Below are 22,142 nucleotides of genomic sequence, written 5' to 3' on the forward strand. Positions count from 1 at the left end.
TTGGTGATGGACAGGGAGGCCTGGCGTGCAGCGATTCATGGGGTCACAAAGAGTCAGATACGACTGAGCAACTGAACTGAACTGAACTGACTGAAGTTCTTATCTATCAACAAGCATGAAGATACCTCCATTTTGTAAAACAAAACAAAGAAATCTTTCCATCTAACTTTTTCTTGTGACCACTGGCTCTGCGGCCTCCTCACTCTTATCTTGTCAACAAGACAAAGTCAAAATGTCTCACCTTGTGGTCTCTGGATGGTAAAGGAAAGACAATATGGTCTTTAAAACTTTTAGTTAGAGTTCAGATGATTATAAGTGGTTGAGATTTTCACAGATTTAAATAATATCCATAGCCTGGCTTCCCATGGAGTTTATTGATCTTGCAATCAAATTGAACTCTGTCCCTCTGACATAAAGCTTTGCTGAAAATCTCAGTGTGAATTCCCGAAGACTCTTGATTGTCCTGGGGCTCTTTTCAACACGGAAGTAAACTTGATAAAAATGTTGTGACAGGACATCAGCTCTTCGGTTGTGGTGCCAGCCTAACATGGTAACAAATTTCAGACTGTTTGCTGTTTAGCTGTGTGCTAAGTGCCTTGTAATTTTAATGACTCAGAGAGTCCTTATAAGAGTGAGGACCAAGTCACAATATTGTTGGTCTGTGTGACAAGTTTTAATGGAGAAAAGGTTACATTTACATATTCTCCAGTTCCATAAACATTTCTAAAGTGAAGCTCAGTAACAAATAAGAGATATGAGCTGGGCTTCTGTAGAAAATTGTAGATGGTTCTTATTTCCTATTCTTCTTTTCTTCATCTGCTGCTGCTGCTGCTAAGTCACTTCAGCCGTGTCCGACTCTGTGCAACCCCATAGACGGCAGCACACCAGGCTCCCCAATCCCTGGGATTCTCTAGGCAAGAACACTGGAGTGGGTTGCCATTTCCTTCTCCAATACATGAAAGTGAAAAGTGAAAGTGAAGTCTAGTTATATGTAATACCTGACATTTCTGGAGGGGCCACACTGTGCCAGACATTGCTCTAAGGGGTTCATATATATTTATTCTAATCATCCCACAATACTCTAAGGTAGGAATTATTATCTCACTGTAACAGATGAACTCCATAGATATTTATGCCAGCCAGTGGTGGATCAGCAGCAAGCAAGACACATAGAAGAGGAGAATTCATAGTGGAGCAGGATTTGAACCAACTCTGCGTACAAAGAACTCTTCTTGAGCTAAGACTTTGCCTCTAAAGGGGTTAGGTGGAAAAATTTTTTCAAAATGGCACGTTTTAATATACAGTTTTTACTGCAGGCTAAAGCAGTGAGTCTTCTTACACTTAGATTCCTTCCAATAAGTATAATGTACAACAGTAAAAGTTTATTTTTTTTAAAATTAAGTGGTATTACATAAAGTTTAAGTATGTGTGTGTGTGTGTGTGCGCGCGCCTCTTTTAAGTCTTAGAATAACAATTAGTAGTATATACCGACTGAAGCGACTTAGCAGCAGCAGCAGCAGCAGTATATACCTAGCTTTTGGGGTTTCCCAGGTGGTGTTAGTGGTAAAAGAACCCTTCTGCCAATCCAGGAGACTTAAGAGATGTGGGTTCCATCCCAGGGTCAGGAAGATCCCCTGGAGGAGGGCATAGCAACTCACTCCACTATTCTTGCCTGGAGAATCCCATGGACAGAGGAGCCTGGTGGGCTACAATCCATAGGGCCATGCAGAGTCAAACATGACTGAAGTGACTTAGCATGCACACACACATCTAGCTTTTAATAGTTTGCCCAGCACTTTCACTTTCATATTTTATGCTGTCTTTTAAAAAGAAGTTCTGTGAAATAGATGGCGTTATTCTCTATATTTGATCCATGGAAACCAATACCAGCAAGCACTGAGGGACTCTTCTATATACATTTGTAATCTAGAAGGGAGAAAGCCAGATGTTCAAGTTCTGAACTCTTTCCTAATTATTTGGATGCCAAATCCTGTGCCTCTTCTACTGCAGTAATCAAGAAATAAGAGATTTATAACATGCTCAACAAAAAATGATCAAATATTTCTACTTTTCAAATGAGTTCATCTGTATCATTTTTCTAGAGTTCAAATATATGTGTTAATATATGATATTCATTTTTCTCTTTCTGACTTACTTCATTCTATATGACAGTCTTTAAGGCCCATCCATGTCTCTGCAAATATCACAATTTCATTCTTTTTTATAACTGAATAGATAACTAATGACAACCTACAGTATAGCCCAGGGAACTCTGTTCAGTGCTTTGTGGTAACCTAAATGGGAAGGAAATCCAAAAAAGAGGAGATAATGTATATACATATGGCTGACTCACTTTGCTGTATAGCAGACGCTAACATGACATCATAAAGCAGCTATACTACAATAATTTTTTTAAAAAATTATCAAATAACAGAACATGTTTAGACCAGGGTGTCTCAGTCTTGGCTCTAGTGATATTTTGGGGCAGATAATTCTTTGTCATAGGGAATTGTCTGTGCAATGTAAGATGTTGAGCAGGATTCCTGGGGTCTGCTTCCTGGATATCAATAGCGTCCTCCAGTTGTGACAACCAAAACTGTCTTCTGACCTTGTCAGATGTCCCCTGGGGACACAGTTTTAAGTGTATTTATTTTTTAGACTTTTAGACTTTATTTCAAGACAGCAATTACAGTAGGCATCATTGTTATATGATTATATCTATTAGAAAGCAGATGGCCAGAGTTTTATTTCTGCTCCACCTCTTAAGTTTATGAACATCTCTAAGTCTATTAATTTCCTCCTCCATGAAATGAAAAGAAACTACCTAAGGCTAGTTAAGGATTAAAGCATGACACCACGTGAACAGGGAGCCTCGGCACTGACTTTTAGTCCACACTCGCAGTATTACTTAAGATGTCCGTTCTGTAAGTCTGAACATTATCTAAATTTCCTTAGACTTCTTTGTCACAATTCTGACCACAAACCAGGCCCAGACGTTTTGTACTGAAGTGCAAAGCTCTTTGCGATCTCACACCAACCTTGCTTTCCAGCTTCATTTCCACCACCTCCTTCCTGGGTAAACCCCTTCCTGCAGCCTCCTGTCTCATAGCCATCCTGGCTGAATGCACACCTTCCCTGAATCTGTCAGCCTTCCGTGACCCAGTGTCTCTCCTCGTGCTGTTCTTTTGCTGATTTTTTCACCAGAATTCTTTTGTCTTATGAACGTTGCTTGTCCTTCAGGATTAAAATCTCATGTGAAGGACATCAAGCAAGGAGCAAATATAGCACAGGGATCTATATTCAGTATTTTGTAATAACCTATAAGTGAAAAGAATCTGAAAAAGAATATATATATTATATATCAATCACTTTGCTGCACACCTGAAAATATCAAAACACTGTAAATAAACTATACTTCAGTTGAAAAAAAAAAAGACCTTGTATAAATAATCCATGCCTTGTACTGAATTCTGGCCCAAATAAGACAGACATTTTATTTTGTCCAGCTCTTTTCTAGAGTCCATCTCCATGGGAAACACAAAATCTGAGCAGAATCTCTTTTAAGTGAAACAAAACCGTTCCAGAAAAAAAGGCTTGTATAACTCTTGAAATTTTCCTTCTTCTGTTGATTCTGGGCTCTGTGTGTATGTATATAGTCTGGTATGCATCTCTGTGTGTATGCACTGACACAAGCAAGCCAAGTGCCCTAAGACTGTTCCTCCTGTACTCTTGTTCAAGGACTTTCTTATCTATGCCATATAAGCGTAATAGAGCAATTCTCATCTGGTTAGTAAAATAGACTGAAATGCATCCTTCACTAATCACTTTCCAATAGCATGGGCTTACCTGAATTCATATTAGTCATCCAGTGTATTCACATGACATTTCTAATTTTAATTTATAGGTGTTCTGTAGATTTTGATTTAACTTGAACAAAGGATGTAATTTTAAAAGGCTGCTATTATAAGAAAAAAGACTGTGCTATCTGGATGTTGCATACTGAGGTGGTTTAGAATCATGCAATGAAAGAAAATTCAATTAAAAAGAAAAACAAGCTTCCTATGTTTTCATCCATAATTGTTTTTTACTGTGATCACCTAGCTGAAGAAGATCCAATAGTTGGTCCATTATCAGCAACCATTTGAGTATGTTTTGTAGCAAAGGTGCTCCTCACACCATCCAGTCCTTTAAGAACTGAGCCAACTCAAAAGGAATCCTATTCCGTATTGTCTTCAATAGCAGTAAGACAGCACCAACATGCTTCAAGATTTACTTGACAACCTCTACCAGGCGTGATAAAGAAAAGATAAAGAGAACAGGTTAGAATCTATGAGGAAACTTTTAACCTTTGTCTGCTCCATTTCTGTCCCATTTTTTATGACTCCTCTTCTGAGATGACAGCACTGACCTGGCATCAATAGGATGTATGCTCTTGAGTTGTTTTCTGGGAGTCAAGTGGGTGCTGCCAAGCTGTCTCAAGTCTCTTCCAGCCTATCCTTCAGATAAATAGTAGCCGTTTGTGGTTCAAGGGGTCAGGTTTTCATCTGTGGCCTCATGGGTTGCTTTTTTATTTCTCTGTTAAAAATTGATTCACTGCTTCAGAAATGAAATCCTTACATCCAACCATGTCAGTGTCATGTTCTAACTCAAGGGTCCCCAACCTCCAGGATCTAATGCCTGATGATCTGAGGTGGAACTGATGTAATAATACAAATTAATGCACAAATAAATGTAATGTGCTTGAATCATCCCGAATCCACCCACCACCGCCCTGCCGCTTCCTGATCCATGGAAAAACTGTCTTTCATGAAAGCAATCCCTGGTGCCAGAAAGGTTGGGGATCGCTGCTCTAACTGCTTAAGTTGGTGAATTTCATGAAAGAGTATTCATATGCATAATGGTACAGTCACCCTTGTGTTTTATAATGGATTTAAGAATCCTGGAGCATGTTTCTCAAAATTAAATAAACAGCTAGCTTCTTGGACTAGCTCAGATATAAACAAGAGGATATCGAAAAAGAAAACACCGTGCATAAAATTTGTTTGAATAAACCTAACATTTTAAATAAATAATTTCCTTTTATGAAGGCTTCTTGTTAGTATACTTTTATCCTCAGAAAATTGTTTAGGGAATCTGTATGTTTTTAAAAAAAAGGGATTATGATAATAGCAGTATTAACCATAAATATAACAAATATGGCATAACTGGTATCATGACATTTTAGGTTGGACTCATTCAGTTATATTTTCTCTTATCTGGTAATTTAACTAAATGCTATACCTGCACAAGACTGTTGAAATAATATTTTGGAAAATAAATGTGATCTTGTAAATTATCTACTGGAGTCCAAATGAAAAATGTCTATATTAATAAGATCGTGCCATTTTAAGTCCTTTTTTTTTTTCAGTCTTCATAAACATGGTAACTTCAGTGATACACTTAAGATTATATAAGTATATGTGCTTGCATACTTAGTTGTGTCTGACTCTTTAACAACCCCATGGACTGCAGCCTGCCAACCTCCTCTGTCCATGGAATTTTCCAGGCGAGAATATTTGAGTAGTTTACTGTTTCCTACTCCAGGGGATCGTCCTGACCCAGGGCTTGAACCTCTGTCTCCTTCATCTCCTGCACTGATGGGCAGATTCTTTACCATTGTACCACCCGGGAAGCCCCAGATGTGTATGTACATATATATGTAGATACATTTGCTTACAAACCATTTCTCAAGGAAATCTTTTCAAATCCTTTTTTAAGTCAGTGCATGTGGAAGAAATATAAGAGGATGAGATGGTCAGGTAGCATCACTGACTCTATGGACATGAATGTGAGCAAACCCTGGGAGACAGCGGAGGACAGAAGAGCCTGGCGTGCTGCAGTCCTGGGGGGAGGGGGATCGCACATAGTTGGACACAACTTAGCGACTAAGCAACAACATGAGTAAGAAAACCAGGACAATCAGTTGTGAAATATTCCCATGTGAACTCTCACAGGTGTTACATAAATGAGTTGACCACAGGCTACCAGTTGCAGGATTTCTCTCATGTTCTCCTGCTTTCCTTTTGTTCAGAGAGTTTGGATGGAGAGACCCGGAGCTACCTGAAGTGATACAGATGTTGCAACATCAGTTTCCTTCCGTCCAGTCTAATGCTGCAGCCTATTTACAGCACCTCTGTTTTGGAGACAACAAAATTAAAGCCGAGGTAAGCACTACTTGGAATCAGGAATGACTGGTGTCAGATTCATCATCACTTAGGTGTTCAGAGTCCTGCTGAATGGGGAAGAAAATTCGAAGCTTAAAATTATGACCCAGAGGGATGGTATGGGGAGGGAGGAGGGAGGAGGGTTCAGGATGGGGAACACATGTATACCTGTGGCGGATTCATTTTGATATTTGGCAAAACTAATACAATTATGTAAAGTTTAAAAATAAAATAAAATTTTAAAAAAAAGGAAAAAAAAATTATGCTATCAAAACTTAGATCCACACTTATGACTGAAGCATAGAACTTTTCATCTAAGTGTTTGGCATGCCTATATATACATTCTTCTTTTTTAATATTTTAATACTGAAGGGATAGAGGACCAAGGATATACACTAATATCCACAGAGATGAGAGTATCAAATGCTAAACTTTTGATGTAATTTGCATTTTTCTCTTCCCAATCCATCTCTGGAGTCATCTCTGCTCCTAAATTCTAAAAAAATACAAAGCATCTTCAGGTTCTCCTCAAATTACATCAAGATTGCTACATCAATTTATGGTATCATCTGTCTTCCTGGAAAACTCATTGATAAGAGGGAAATTTTAGGCAATAAACCAGCTTTGTATTATAACCAAACTTTCTGAACCATTTACAAATGTACTATTGGATATGATACAGATATATGTGTTCCATTAAAGAAACTGTTCTCTGTGTTCATCATGTAAACAATTGTTAACATACTCAAAAATTTTGGAATGCTTCAAAGGGCACAAATTGTGGTATGTGATATTTCTAGAAAATCACAGTGGTCAGTACAGCTAACTCTGATTTTTTTTTAGATGAGGGACAAGCATTTGCATATGAGCAGCTGACTAATCAAATTTTTAAAAAAGATTTTTATAAACTGTTAAGAGTCATCTCCATAGCATGTAAGGAATTTGGGAGATGAGACTAAATTAGTTTAAGGGTGGAAAGCAGAGATTTGAAGATATAATTGCAATTTATTATAGATGGTGCTTGCTTGCATTGGGATGTGTATAGACCAGCAGCTTTTCATCTTTTTTTTTTTTTTTTCCTGTTTCTTTTCCCCTGGGACTACAAAGGGCTTGACCCCACGTTTTCTTATGAGAAAAGTCCTATTTCTTTGTGGAATGAATATAAGGCAGTGATTCGCAACCAAGTGTAATTTTGCCTCCCAAGGGACATGTTACAACATCTGGAGCCATCTTTGGTTGTCAGAATTGAAAAAATTTGTGGTGTGCCATTAGCATTTAGTGGGTGGCAGTCATGTGTTACCCAACTCAGGCTGGGCTGCTCACCTCTGAAAAGTCAGTGCTCGAGAGACAAGTGTTGGCAGGAAAGAAAAGGTTGCTTTATTCAGGAGACTGACAACCTGGGAGAAGGTGGACTCATGTCCAAAACTCAACTCCTAACTGCTGATCAGGAAGCAAGAGCTTTAAAGGGGGGATTTCCAGGGTTACAGGCTGGGGAGGGGGGTTACATGCAGAAACAGCATAGTCTGCTCTGACAGTCATCGTGAAATTGGTCATGCAGTGATCTGATCAGCACCATCTATCTTGATTATTTTAAGTACAGTTCATCTTCAGTTCCAGGGTCGGTTTGTTCCTGTTTCCTTGAGGTCAGTTCTTGGAATTGTGTAAGATGGAGTAACTTGTCATGGCTACAGTCTGGTCATCATGTAATCAACTCCTTCCACCTGGCAGGGGTTTTAGTATCTGCAAAACACCTTAGAGGATGTGACTCAGAATATTATGTATAGCTCTTAAGGAGGAACTAAAGGTCCTTGACTATGTTAAATGGCTAAACTATTATTATTTTGTCTCACTTGACGGTTTTCCTTTCTGCATTTTCTCACTTCTCTGATTAAATTTATTCTTTGGCTAAAGTTTTTCTACAAAGAAGCAGGTGGAAAAAAATGGAGGATCTGTCCCCAGCAGGCACCATATGGTCCTGTTCAATTACAAAGAATGCTTGCAAAACATTCTGTAATGGAAGGGCAGCCTGGACAAGGAATTATTCTGTACCAAGTATCGGTAGTGCCAAAGCTGAGATAAAAGAAATTATTGTTCATCTAAGATAGATTTTTTTACTAGTTTTATTTTTTTATTTTTTTTAATATGAATGTCAAAAAATACTATTAAAATGATCTGAGGATAAATTAAATTATGTGGCTCTTGTCCCAAGTGGCAGTTCTCTTAGTCATTCTTGGCCTTTAGTAGAAAACAAAATAACCATTTAAAATGAAGGAGAGATTTCCGATTGAGGGATCACATGCCATCATTTTGCAAAGATTATAACTTTGAGGGTTTCTCTAGAGGCCATGAGAGAATCTCATCTCATCTGTGGATTCACAGATACTGTGGCAACCACAGCAGCAGGACGGACTCGTCCTCAAATTTGGTTCTGATGTCAAGACTGAGGACAGCACACACACCCCATGAGGGTATGAAAAGGCCAGTTCCTCACATAATGAGGCTTCTGTAGCTGAGCGTAGCGGCTGCCACATGGGACCGAACTTGAGTGGAGAGCTCAGGACGGGATGGCTAGGGGATTAGGCGGTAGATACGGCCTGCCCTGGGATGGGGTTCTTACCTGGGGACAGGATTTCCATGGTTTGAACTTCCTACTGGTACCAAAGGCGGAGGCATCAGAGCTTTGTCATCAGCTTGCTCGGATGCGAGCAGAAGGGACAGAGCTGTCAGAGGCCAAACATCAAACAAGGCCATCGTGTGGTCCATGCAGATGCGTTACCTGGGCAAGTTCAAAGTTATTGCCTCTGTCTATGTGAGCCATGACCAGCCTTGAAACTTCATAGCAGTGGTGCCCAACATGGACTTGCGTGTGGTCACATTAGAAGCATCCCTGGGTTCTGTGGGAGACAAAACGGTGGTGTAAGGAGGGGGTGACCAGCACATTCACCAGTGTCAGAAAGACATATCATCCAACATCACTTCCCTGCTCACCAGGGTGTCTCCTTGAACAGAACTGTCCACTCAAGCCTCCTTTCTTATCTTTAAAACAGAGATGCTGATCCCTCCCCTGTAGAGTCCTTATAGGGACTAAATGACTTAATGGATGCAAATTGCTAAGTGATGGTGTATTCATTCATTCATATACATCTTTGTCCAGGAGCACAGTTAGACACTTAAGATACTGTTTTATCTTACATATGTATATACAGCTGAGCTTCTCGGTGCAGTGGTGAAGAATCTGCCTGCCATGCAGGAGACACAAGAGAGGGGGGTTTAATCCCTGGGTTGGGAAAATCCCCTGGAGGAGGGCGTGCAAAACACTCTAGTATTCTTGCCTGGAAGAGTCTGTGGACAGAGGAGCCTGGAGGGCTACAGTCCACAGAGTCACAAGGAGTAGGACACGACTAAGCGTGCATGCACGTGTATGTGTAGGTTGTGTGTACCTGTGAGCAGGTTTTAATTTTGCTGCAGGTGCCCTGGAGGTTGCCTGTATCACTTCTTACTGCCCAGAGATTCTCCTGACACCTGGCTCTTAGAGCTGTGGTTCAGGTGGAATTTGTTCCTCTGCTCCACCTCCTAAAGACTGCAGACATGGCCAGGACTTCGTGATAATGGTGCCTGGGGTACCTGGGAGACTGTGATGACAAGGAAGGCGAGGGTGAGGTAGCATACAGCCTGATAAAATGAGATCAGAGTCAGTAAAAATGAGCTAGAGGAGCTGGGCAGATGCAGGAGGCCTAAGTGAAATGCAGAGTGAGCCACATGGAGTTTCCCTTCATCTCTCCTTCAGTCACCCAGGGAGTGCAAGGGCGTGCTCATGCGCACACACACACACACACACACACACTCAGGTGTGTACACATCTCAGTGTGTACACACTCAGGACTTTGCACACATCTATTTTGTTGTCTCGTCCTAATTCAAGCCTAAACCATTAGTAGTGGTTGTCCCTTCATGACAGATGGCTGCCTGTCATGTTTTCATATACAGGCATTGATTTTTGTAATTACCTGTTGTCCAAATACTAATCTTGCAGGCACCAGCCTTTCCAAATTTACTCAGTCCTCTAGTCTTTCTATTGCATTTTATTGAATTGATTTAGCCCTTCAGTCTACATTTCATTATTGGTATTGACTTTGCCTGCACAATGGATAGGCCATTGAGCAAAAGGCAAAATTAAATCTCCTGTATGTGGAGGGTCATAAATCATGCCTTTCTCATTCCTTATTACAGTGCTTTGTACAGTTTTCATTTAATGAAGCCAAGAAATTCAGCTTTGTTCATGATGATGCCAGATCTCATAGGTATAAAGTTGAGAATTCACTCCCATAAATCAGCAGATAGAAGCACTGTCCCAAACTTTTCCTACTGGTCTAGTGAACTTGGGTTTAAGGCAGACTGCCTGTTGCCTGACAGCAAGGAGGTGGAACTTAGGGGAGAGGAATGGGCGTGGTCAGTTCAGGAAGCACCAGTGACTGTGGGAGAGTCTGCAGTCCACTGGGTGCCCTGACCTGGGCCAGGACATTCAGTTAGGAAATGCTTTGAAGACCAGCAAATGTCCTAAAATTGGAATAGGAGGATATCATGCAAACGAGAGTTCAAAGTTAGACTGAGAAAAGATCAGAAGAAAAGCAGTTGAAAAAATGAAAGAGGGAGGCCTTCCCTGGTGGTCCCGAGACTAAGACTCCATGCTGCCAGTGCAGGGGACCTAGGTTTCATCCCTGGTCAGGAAACTAGATCCCATGTGCTGCAACTGAGACTCAGTGCAGCCAAATAAATATTTTTAAAAAAGAATGAAATAGGGTGGGGCAAAGAGAAAGTGGAAGGAGAGGGCCCAGTTGTTGTAGCAAACGCAGCATATTGGGGCAGCTCATTTCCATGGATGCTGAGTGACTGATCTGTAGGCGGGTTCTCCCGCTTTAAAGGGCAAGAGGCGTGATGGGGATGGATGGTTGTCAGTTATGTCTGAACTGTGTCTGCCATCCACACTGTCTCCTCAGTAGTTGGGAACGTCATAGTAAGTTCAGCTTTAGATAATGCAGGTAGTTTTTAGACATGAAAATCTGCTCATGTGTGTATATAGTGTGTATATATGATAAGCATCTTTTGGGAGGTGCTTAAATGTTGATAATTATTTTATATTTTTTCAAAAATCTTTTTTTTCATTCTTTTGGGAACCTTCATCAGTTAAGAATATTAAGAACATCCCATTGATTTAGGGATAACACCAAGTACCTCTCATGAGTTGTAATGTTTTGGATTTATTTATGTTCCTCCCTCCTGTGTTTCCCCCCATTTCTTTTCATTTACAAATAGAGTAGGCAGGAGTTCAACTAACCAGGCACACACAGACAGGGGCATATGTGTGCATGGGGCTGCTACATGCTGGAATTCAAAGCAGTCTGTTGTCTATAGATAAAAAGGTATTTGCACATTTTTCGAGTGACAAGAGGTGATTATTTTAAAATGTCTGAATACTTGGTTTTACTACAAATTAATAAATTAGATTTAATAAAATTTAAATTAATACAATTAAATCTAAACATTTAAATAATTTTAAAATGTATTTCTTAAACATAAGACCATTCACTTAAATAGTGTGCCTTTTTAAAAACTCAGACTTCGTTATGTGATGTTCCATATGAGACGGACTTATACCCATGTCTCTGTAATGAATGAATGGCTGGTGACTACCACTGATTTAGTTCAGATTTTGTCCCAAAGGCCTCTTTGTATATGAAAAATTGTCTTTAGCCAACAAATGTGTAACCAAGGTGTTGGAAGATCTTCGAGAGTCAAGATATGCAAATTGAAGATGAGAACAATTTCTCTAGGAAACCAGCATTGATTTTATTCAATATTTTATTAACTCCCAGCAAAACTCTTTCCAGTTACCATCCTCCTCACTCTTGATAAAACACTTTGTGTTTTTAAAGAAATGGAATTTTCAGTTCTAGCAGAAAGAAGAGTTTATTGACAGCTTGTTTTGGAGTTAGTAGTAGAACCAAATATTAATAACATGCAGATCATACTTGTAATGAATCCACATAGATGGGCAACATGTAAACAGGGCAACATAATAATACCATGTGCTAATAAGCTCCATGGAAAAGCTTGTGAGAGTGTTTACAAAATGCTTCAAATCCAGCCTGTGGAGTCAGAAAAATTCCTACTTCCTACAGTGATGAGTACACTGTATTTAATTTAGAAGTTGCCAAAAAATATAGCATAAGTCTTTCTAACTTAGACTTGATAGAGTAGGAATTAGACTTAAGGACATTAGTCCTTTGGAGTTTGTGTGTATGTGTGTGTGTGTGTGATCATGTCCATAAAGTTTCAATATATTTGTATCATTTACACTCATTTTATGCAACATCATTGTTTTCTTTAGTAATATTAACTAGAACATAGAAATTGAGTTCTAGAACATAGAAATTGAGTTTTAAAATATGCAACTGTCCCCCTCTCCCATACATTTTATTTTACTCTGACTGACTGACAACCTTTCATGTGTTAAAAAAAAATTCAGACTTGTTCCTGTCTACTACACTTAAAGTGCTTCATAATTTCTATTTTATTCTTGCTTCTTTCCACCTCACAGAGTTCAAGAGAAGGTGCCATCCATCTCTTCAGGTGATTACTTTTGAATCATTTCTTCTCTTTCCATTATCATAAATGGTTCCACAGTTTTTGGGAAAGAGCCTCTGTTAGTTTCGAGGTGTCAGTAGACAGCATCCCACTGAGGTGACAGCACGGGCCCTGGAGCCAGGCTGCCTGCCTTTAAATCCTGGCTACTCTCCTGCATTATAGCTCTGTGATTTTGGGCAAGTTTCTTTACCTCTCTGAGCCTTAGTCTCCCAGACTGTAAGGTGAATTTGCATCGCTGTGGAGAGAATGCACACACACTGCCAGCCAGAGTCAGTGGGTTGAGACCTGTAGGTTTTTGCTGGTGTACATGTAAAACACACATTAAGGAATTCTCCTCCTGACAGTCTGATAATGTTATAGACAGAATGTCTGTGTGTATCTGCTTTTAGTGTTTGCGATTCACATGCTGAAATCCGTTATGGTCTCTGCTACTGCTAAGTCACTTCAGTTGTGTCCGACTCTGTGGGACCCCATAGACAGCAGCCCACCAGGCTCCCCCGTCCCTGGGATTCTCCAGGCAAGAACACTGGAGTGGGTTGCCATTTCCTTCTCCAATGCATGAAAGCAAAAAGTGAAAATGAAGTCACTCAGTCGTGTCCGACTCTTAGCGACCCCATGGACTGCAGCCTACCAGGCTCCCCATCCATGGAATTTTCCAGGCAAGAGTACTGGAGTGGGGTGCCATTGCCTTCTCTGGTTATGGTCTCTAGCACACGTCAAAAGCCTGTGTTGTGTGTGACCCTGTGCGGAGCCATTGTTGAAGCCAAAAAAAAAAAAAAAAAACTGGCTTTGGGAAGTTAGAATGAAAGAGCCCTTTGCACGTGCCAGCTAAAAGAACACACAAACAGGTCCAAATGCTGAATACATTGATATTATGTGAAAGTAGAATCCAAGAGTATGTCCATTCAACAGGTATTCACCCATCAGGTCTGAAGTTCCAGGCTCTGTTCTTAGCCCTGGGGATATAGTGGTGAACAAAGTAGATCCAGATGAGTAAGGAGGAAGAGACAAGAAACAAAGACATAATCTATCATTTGTCAGATGGTGGAGCTGCCATGAATAAAGCAACAGGAAATGAGGGTAGAGGATGATGGGGTGGGAAGAGATTAGGAATGAACTGCTGTTTCATGTAAGGTGGGCAGGAAAGTCATCTCTGAGGAACAGTGTTTGAGCAGAGCCGGAAGCAGTAAGAGAAAGAGTTAGTCTCTGAGGAGAAACATCCCGCCATACCCTGTGCACAAAGCAGGCCTGGGCAGGCTGGACCATGTGTGTTCCAGGAGTGTGTTGGTCCCCTGGGGTTGGAATAAAGTACCACACACCGGAGGGCCTAAAACAACAGAGCTTGATTCTCTACACTTCTGGAGCTGGAAGTCCAAGATCAAGGTATGAGCAGGGCCAGGCTCCCTCGGCGGTTCTGGCAGAATGAACGCCTGCTTGCCTCCGCCTGGCTTCTGGCGCTGGCCCTTATTCCTGCTGTTTTGCTGCATTATTGCGATTTATGCCTCCAACACCACGCAGCCTTTTCCTGTCTCTGTGTTTCTGTCTGTATCTCCTCTCCTCTTGTAGGGACACCAATCATATTGGATTAGGGCACATCCTAGTTGTTTGTTGCTCAGTTGCTAAGTCTTATCCAGCATTTTGTGACTCCATGTATCGCAGTACCCCAGGCTTCCCTGTCCTTCACTATCTCCAGGAGTTTGCTCAGACTCTTGTCCATTGAGTAGGTGATGCCATCCAACCATCTCACCTTGATGTTAAGTTGATTACATCCATGAAGACCCTGTTTTTAAAATGAGTTAACTTTCAAAGGTACCTGGGCTTAGGGTTCCAGTGTATCTTTGGGAGGGAAACTCAACCCATGACCCTGCCTTAACAAGGAGTGTGGCTGGAACCTTGGAAAAGAGTGGAGGAGGGAAGGTGATGAGAGCAGTGGGTGAGTGTCTGGGGTTGGGTCATGTAGACTTGGCGTGTCAAAGGCCTTGCTTTCAGAGAAGAGAAATCTGGGGCCTGCTTTTGGGCAGGGTATTTTGGGAAGTAGTACATTTCAATAAAGGAGACTAGGGAGATTTGGAACCTATGAAATGGTCAAAGGAGAGGGGAGCTGGTAAAAAAAAAAAAAAAAAATGAGAAACATGAAAAGAGATGGTCAGGGGATCAGTGAAGTGGGCAGGATTGTCCCAGAAACCATACAAAAGGTGACCTTCTGAGAAGAAGCCAGGAAAAGAAGGCAGGTAACCTTCTAGGTAGCCCCTTGTGGTGATCTCAAAGTGATTGAGAAAGTAGGAAAAAAAACAATGTGGCCGTTGGATCTGAGGGAAGTGTGGGTGGGTTCTGAGAGGCCATGGGAGTGTTTAGAAGACTCTAATGTAAAGGAGGAAGACTTAGACATGAGAGGCTCTTGGACCACAGGAGGGGTGGCCAGGCAGCTGGCTCATGCCCTTCCAGGACAACACTGAGGAAAGGTGACCAGGAGCCAAGAGGCAGGTGAGGGAGCTTGAGGAGGTGGAATCAGCTGGAGACAAGTGACCGTGAGGTCTGCATAAAGAAAATGGAGAAAGGCAGTGACTTTAACAAGCTAAGCTCTAAGAATTTGTTTTATTTGGAGCACACATGCTCAGTTGCGAAGTCGTGTCTGGCTCTTTGTGACCCTGTGGACTGTAGCTCTGTCAGGCTCCTCTGTCCGTGGAATTTTTCAAGCAAGAATACCAGGATGGGTTGCCATTTCCTTCTCCAGGGGCTGTTGCTGACCCAAGGATCAAACCCATGTCTCCTGCATTTACTTGGGGTGGGTACGGGGGGTGGGGGTAGTGGTGGCAGCAAATTATGCTCAGAGCCTGAAATTGTCTTTGCCTGTAGTTTACTCAACACAGGTGCACAGTGGGGTTTGTAATCATTTCACAAGATATTAGCAGAGAGGATAATGTCTCTTAATGAACCAGTAGAGAAATAACATCCTGCACACAAATGATGGATTAATTACACTGTTGTTCTAGGCAAGGGGACCTGACAGAAATCAGAGTCTCAATTAAGTTGAAGTGTACCTTTTATATGAGTTTGTTTTCTCAAGAGAGCTGGTTTCGCCAAACGGGATCTGACTTCTAGCTGCCAGGTCAAAACCCAAATCCCTTGTTGCTAAGGCCAGTTGCTAGGGAGTGAGGGCGCCAGAGTAGGCAGGCAGGCCGGGATTAGCACTCCAGGGATGACTGCAGGGCTTGGGCCACTACCTACAGGAGTGCGTGGCCGAGGCAGCAACAGCATCCCTTCTCTTCCTGGGGCTGCCACTCTTGTCAACACCACTGCCAGTAACCTGGCCTCAGCAGGAGCAGGTGTCTGCAGACCTTCAGAGAGCTAGAGCAGCCAAGGGCAGGTTTGTCCAGACTGAAACTCTCAGAATGTGCCTCACCAGCTCTTGGAGTCAGAGTCTAAATGTCCCCTTGCTTCTCTCCACAAGTTCTTCGTGATAAGCCCCCAGCAGATCCCTCAGCAGCTATTCCACTAGAGCTTAACAGCAACCACAGATGAGAAGGTAATATTCCAGGTATTAAAATGACTAAAGTCGTAAGCACATGGGTTTGAAATCATATCACACCATACCTAACAGACCTGTTTCCACCTTTCAGTCCCATCAGGGCAGCAGGAGAAAGCACACAACAACACGGCAGGGCTGTTGGAGAAGGGAGTGCTAAGCGGAGGAGGGGGTTTGGTTCTGGGTCTTGGGGAGATACTGGCTAGATGGAGAAGCTAAGGTTCTCAGGGGCCGCAACCTTCATGAGTGCAGGAGTGATGTGAAAAGAGATCTGTGCTGAGCTGTCTCGCAGCTGGAAGCTAAACCAGAATGAATGAAGGAAACAGCCCGTGGTTTTTTTTTTTTTTTTCTTCCTTCCTTCTGTGTTGCCTTGGTCCTTCACACACGAAAGGTGATGAAAGAGGCAGAATTGAGAGTTATGGGTCCAGCGCTTCCAGCAGAAAGGGCCGTGAGTCATCCTCAGTGGAGGAGATCATAAGTAGGCAGTATTGCTAACAGGCTGGGACAGAATTACAGCTAACGAGGGCAGATATGATCCCACTGAGGTATATATCAATTTGGCGGTTGTGTTCCCATGCCACGGAGGGGAAGTCAGAATCACGGTCTTTGGGAATTTGGGGAAAGAAGCAGAGACAAAAGGGTACCAGTAAATGGTGATGATTTGGTGGCCTTTTTCTCTTAAAGATAAATGGGACTGATTAACTGGCAGGGGTGCTGGGGGCTTGGTGACAGTGTCCGCCCTGCCACGTACACCTCTCTCTTTGACATTTTGCACCTCTCTGCTCTGCTGTCTCCAGCCCCTGCCCCCTTTAGTTCTTCTTTCTCTTTTCCTTCCTTATCTTAGCCTGTCATTCATTGACCTTCCAGAGCCTCGTTCTGGCCTTGATGACTTTCTCCAAATGCTAAAGAGACTGCAGGATCCTCTGGCAAAGGCCTCTCCTCCCTAGGATCAGGGGAGGATCAGATATCAGTATGTCCATTCTGCATGATGTGCCAAGCAAAGGTCCCCTCCTGGCCCTGGGGTCACTGAATAAAGACTCCAGCAGACATGGCTCCCCACGACAATGTAAGGTGGTCATTCCCAGAACTGAGTTCAAAGATGGCCTCATTCTTGATGGAAGACTAGTCTCCCTAGAGGCTGTAGAGACCTCTCTGGTTCAATGCCCTTATCTGTTGAGTCTAACAAGAGAACTGGGAGAAAGAGGGCAGTCGTGTTAGGGAGAGAATGGTCATACAGATAAGAATAGCCCATAGTTGCAGCAACAAGAAAGATAGGCATGTACTTCCCAGGCTAGCTGTCAGCTCACCTTCCGAGATGGTGAGTTGCCTTGTGCCATCAGAACACCAGGGAGAGACAACATAGAGGTATTATCAGATGTAGTGGGCAGAGACTGTTTTCCTTCCTGGAAGGTCCCTTCAAGAAAGATGGACCATGGCAGGGGAGAAGACCCCAGGGGTGTCGGGAATGTGGGTGTGTCCCTATAGGACTCTGGAAGATCAGGGTGAGGCAAAATGGGGTCAGAAGATGCTGAGTGAGGCCACCTCTAGGGTGGCAGAGACCTCCAGCCACCTGGAGGCACCAGTTCTACAGTTATGGACCACGTGGCAGAGAAGACCAACATCAGAGATGGTCTCGGGCTGCCTCTGTGCAAGGAGACATCTCTTCTGCCTCCCCCCTGAAGCACAAGGGAAAGATCCAGGAGGAAGGGGGAGGAGAGAAGGGCACCAGGGGCTGGAGGTCGTGGTCCAGCCAGCTCCTGGAGGCTGGGATGTTGGAGGATGGGCAGGAGACTAGGACTGGAGTCAAATGATCAAGCATCATTCTCTGAATTGGAATGAGACCATTTTAATAACTGAAAGTGAATGCAAATTAAGCAATCAGACCAGAGCTGTGTTGAAATGGAGCCAACCTGCAGTGAAAGTCCTGATTAAAACCACCAAGTACAGAAGGTTCTCTTTACGCGACAGTGATGAGTCAGAGAGCAGTCTACTGGGTCAGGACTCGGGAACAGTGGTGTAGCAGGTATTTTTCTACCGGCTTTGAAGTTTCCCTGGTGGGCTTGCTACAATTCACATGGGTTATTTTCGTTTCTTCTTTGTACCATGCCCTCCATTTTAATGAATTATCTTTTTATCTGCCCACCCCGAATCAGTTTGTATTCTTTTTGATAATTAACAGAAGAAATAGATGACCTACCTAAATGTCAGCCCATTCACATTTGTATCACAGGTAGATACAATTATCCCAGTCTAACTGAGTGATTTTTCACCAGGCTTTTTTTCTTGCCACATTCCAAGTGAGAGCTCCTATATCACATCTTTAGAAAAGAAGTGGACTTCCCTGATGGTCCAGTGGTTAAGAATTCACCTTCCAATGCAGGTGACACAGGTTCAATCCCTGTGTGAGGGAGCTAAGATCCTACATGCCAAGGGGTAACTTAGTCCAAATACCACCCAAGTGCCGCAGATACTGAGTCTACATGCTCTAGAGCCCATGGGCCACAACTGGAGAGAAGCCCGCATGCCACAACTACGACCCAATGCAGCCAAATAAATAAGTGTTTTTTAAAAAGAAGACCTCTAGCTGAAGAGTGAATCCCTCACTCAGGACCACAGTCCAACTGTATATCCAACTTAAGCTTCTTCAGCCAGCAGTAAAGTCACTTTTTTTCCCTTTAGCCTTGAGGAGAGGCAGCAGAAAAAAAACCCAGTCTCTGTCCTCCTGGTTAACACCTTCCTTACTGCTGCCGATTCATCACCATTAGACCTTGTTGTGGGTGAGAAATCTCTAAATCATTGAACTGAGGAAGAGGCATCTTGTTTATTTGTCATTCTTTTGATTTTTCCCTTCCAAACAGTCTCTGATTTTCCTGGCACAGAGAACTAGAGAGAACATTTTGTCAAAATACTTGTAGAAACCACATAGAAGCCTCTACATCGTATTAGGCTCACACACAGATTATTGTGCACACCTTTTTATGATTTCATTGTGGTTCTGTGCTTGCCTCTATTTCTGTGATCGGTTTCATTCATCCACTCTAAGTAAATGATCTTGCTCTCGCCTCTTTTGAGCATTCGATCCCTTTTCCAGCTTCACCAAGGTTATTGTTCCAGTTCATTCTAAATCCATCAGACGTTGTCAAGCTGATGACACTTTCATGTTCATTAACGACCCTGCTCCATGCGCTTGTGTGCGCCATCTTGGAAATGGAAACATCACTGGAGCCATATACCATGGAGAACAAGAGCCTCTCTGACTTATTTTAAGTGTATCTGGGTTTCTAGCTCATATTTCAGTCATTCAGAATCAGGTTCCCATCAAAAGAAATGTATCTTTATACCCATTGATCCTGTAAGTGTTCTGTCACACCGCTTCCCTATTAGTTATATAATTAGTGCACCTATATAATTAGATACACTTCATTATTAAAATTGTTTTTAAGTGTTTCAAGGAAGGCTACAGGTGATGATTATATGATAACGGTTCATGTTTGGTAGCTCCTGTGCACTTTTTAAACCAAACTTTTAACGTACGTGAAAGAAAAAAAAATCTTTTTTGTTAGGGACTCTCCAAAATTCAAAGAGGTCTTCTGTATTTACAGTCCTTCTTCATTAACTTGGCTGTGTAATAAAAAGGGAAGCACTAAGTGGGCATTAATTCTCTTATTTGTGTTTGATTTTATGTATGGGATAATTTGTGCACTCCTTTGGATCTGTACAAGCTGTCTTCAATTTTCAAAGATTGTTTGCAAGAAAGAATCTTACCATTGAAATGTATTTTCCATGGAAACAGTGGTATATAAGGAGACCAGTCTCCCCAGGACAGCTCAAATAAGGCTCATTAACCCAAAATGTCCCTGAACAAGAGCAAGTGGGTGAAATTGCAGCAGTGGGTGAATAGTATTATAATATTCTGTCTCTTCGTATTCATGAGGAAAGGCGAAAAGTGCTCCAGTAGGAATTCTGGGATTTCATCTCCAGCACTCTGCTTAGAAGGCACATTCCCTGTACCTTCCCTGTGGGTTTTGGGAGTAAGCACCACCCTTGCTACAAACCATACTGTCTGGGGCAGGGGCTCAAGGAAAATAGGGACAGATGAAAGGAAAGCTATAACATCTTTGAGACTCCATTGTGTAGACCAGATGAAGGAGTGTAGGTGATGAGGGTCAAAACCTGGATTCTAGGAGGTTGGAAAATAAAAAGATGTGAGGACCAGGAGGTCAGATCTGTGTCGCCCTTGTATCCCATTAAAGTCCCCAGACCTCACAGGATTTTGTAACCCCATCCTGGTGGCCAGATGATTCTGAAACCGTACAACTTGACATCTGTCAAAGAAGGGAACTATTTCAGTGAAATATGTCCACTCTGCCTTTGATTCTGGATGGTTCACAACATTATACTGTGTACAAATTATAATCCAAAAAGAAAGGATTATTTCCATTGGGTATTACCAAGCAAGCAGAGATGTTGGAGGCATTTAACAAGGATATATATAATAAAATCTGACATGCAAAACTATATAAAAATAGAAGTTGGTGTGCCAGCATCTATCTACATTGCAGACAAGTGTGGCAGGTGTAATGGGTGATCTTGCCTCTTCAAAGAGTAATGCCTCCCTTCAGACCCATCTGTCATTAATAGACATATTGGAAAGGCCACGGCTATGGGACTGTATGGGAACAAAAGAACTAAGAAATGTTTCCAATAAATATAGGCAAAGATTCGGATAAAAAATATTACCAGAGATATTGAGACATAATGAACCAAAGACTGGTAGTCTCCAATGGATATTAGTGATATCAGGCTTTAAGTAGAATAAGAATTAATCAGAGGTAGTAGCCATGCAGCCTAAGGCTTTTGTCTCTACTCCAAGACTATGTCCCTCTGACCTGGGTAAAAACATGGTGTACAAGGCTTACCCCAATGGGTAGAATTCTCTGTATTACCTCCAACCCGATCATTGATCCTGAAGAGAGCTGATATAGATAGATGATGCCAACTTGGATTGATCTGTGGCCATGCCCTAAATCAAATGGGACCAAGTATCTTTTTGGATCTAACAACAGGTGATACTGTGATTTGAGGAGCCTTCTTTGAGAGGACCTCCACATTTCTTAGTTTTATAATTAGTTGAAGATGTCCAAGAGGAACTCAGGGCACTCTTGATTAACTTACCATGAAAGAGGCTAGTGGATTCTGTGGTTAAGCTAGTGCAGACAGCCATGAGAAGATGTGGAATCACAGGCCACAGAAAGGCTAGACAAAATGGGATAGGGCAGCCAAGGACAGATTAGATTCAGGAGGTGTTTGAATGGTCGTTAAAAAAGAAATGGAGAAACAGTTGTTCTATAGGTTATATTGGCTTCCTCTTGCTGCTGTCACAAATTCCTGCAAGGGGGTGGGGAGGCTGGGTTACCCTTGGAACACTCTAGTGAGACAGTTGAAGCCACAAGCTGTGGCTTGTTTGAGTGGCAAGAGTCTGGGAAACCATATTATCTGGGCTTAGTCAATGTAATTTTACCTGGCCATTGTACTAAAAAAATTAAAGATCATTTGGAAAGAGAAATGGTAAGATAGTTGCTCAGAAACAAAGGGTGACTTTTCATACTTAGTGGTCCAGACATACCACATATGCAGCTGCTGTGAGTTCACACTCCCATAACACACATGGGGAGTGGGTGTGTAACTGCTGTGAGTTCACATACCCATAACACACTCACACACACACACACACACACATTTTTAACACCATGTTAAAAATGGTGGCA

At 42.1% G+C, this 22,142-nt stretch overlaps 1 protein-coding gene across 2 annotated transcripts in view; it reads left to right on the plus strand.

Moving 5' to 3' along the window:
- CTNND2 (catenin delta 2) overlaps nucleotides 1–22,142 on the plus strand; it is a 1,102,711-nt gene that overhangs the window by 809,487 nt on the left and 271,082 nt on the right. For both annotated transcript variants that reach the window (XM_027520452.1, XM_027520453.1), the window contains exon 10: nucleotides 6,071–6,203. In XM_027520452.1, coding sequence (XP_027376253.1) covers nucleotides 6,071–6,203 — 133 coding nt within the window. The remainder of the gene's footprint in view (nucleotides 1–6,070; nucleotides 6,204–22,142) is intronic.

The sequence above is a fragment of the Bos indicus x Bos taurus genome, chromosome 20 (assembly GCF_003369695.1).
Source record: "Bos indicus x Bos taurus breed Angus x Brahman F1 hybrid chromosome 20, Bos_hybrid_MaternalHap_v2.0, whole genome shotgun sequence".
NCBI classification, from domain to species: Eukaryota; Metazoa; Chordata; class Mammalia; order Artiodactyla; family Bovidae; genus Bos; species Bos indicus x Bos taurus.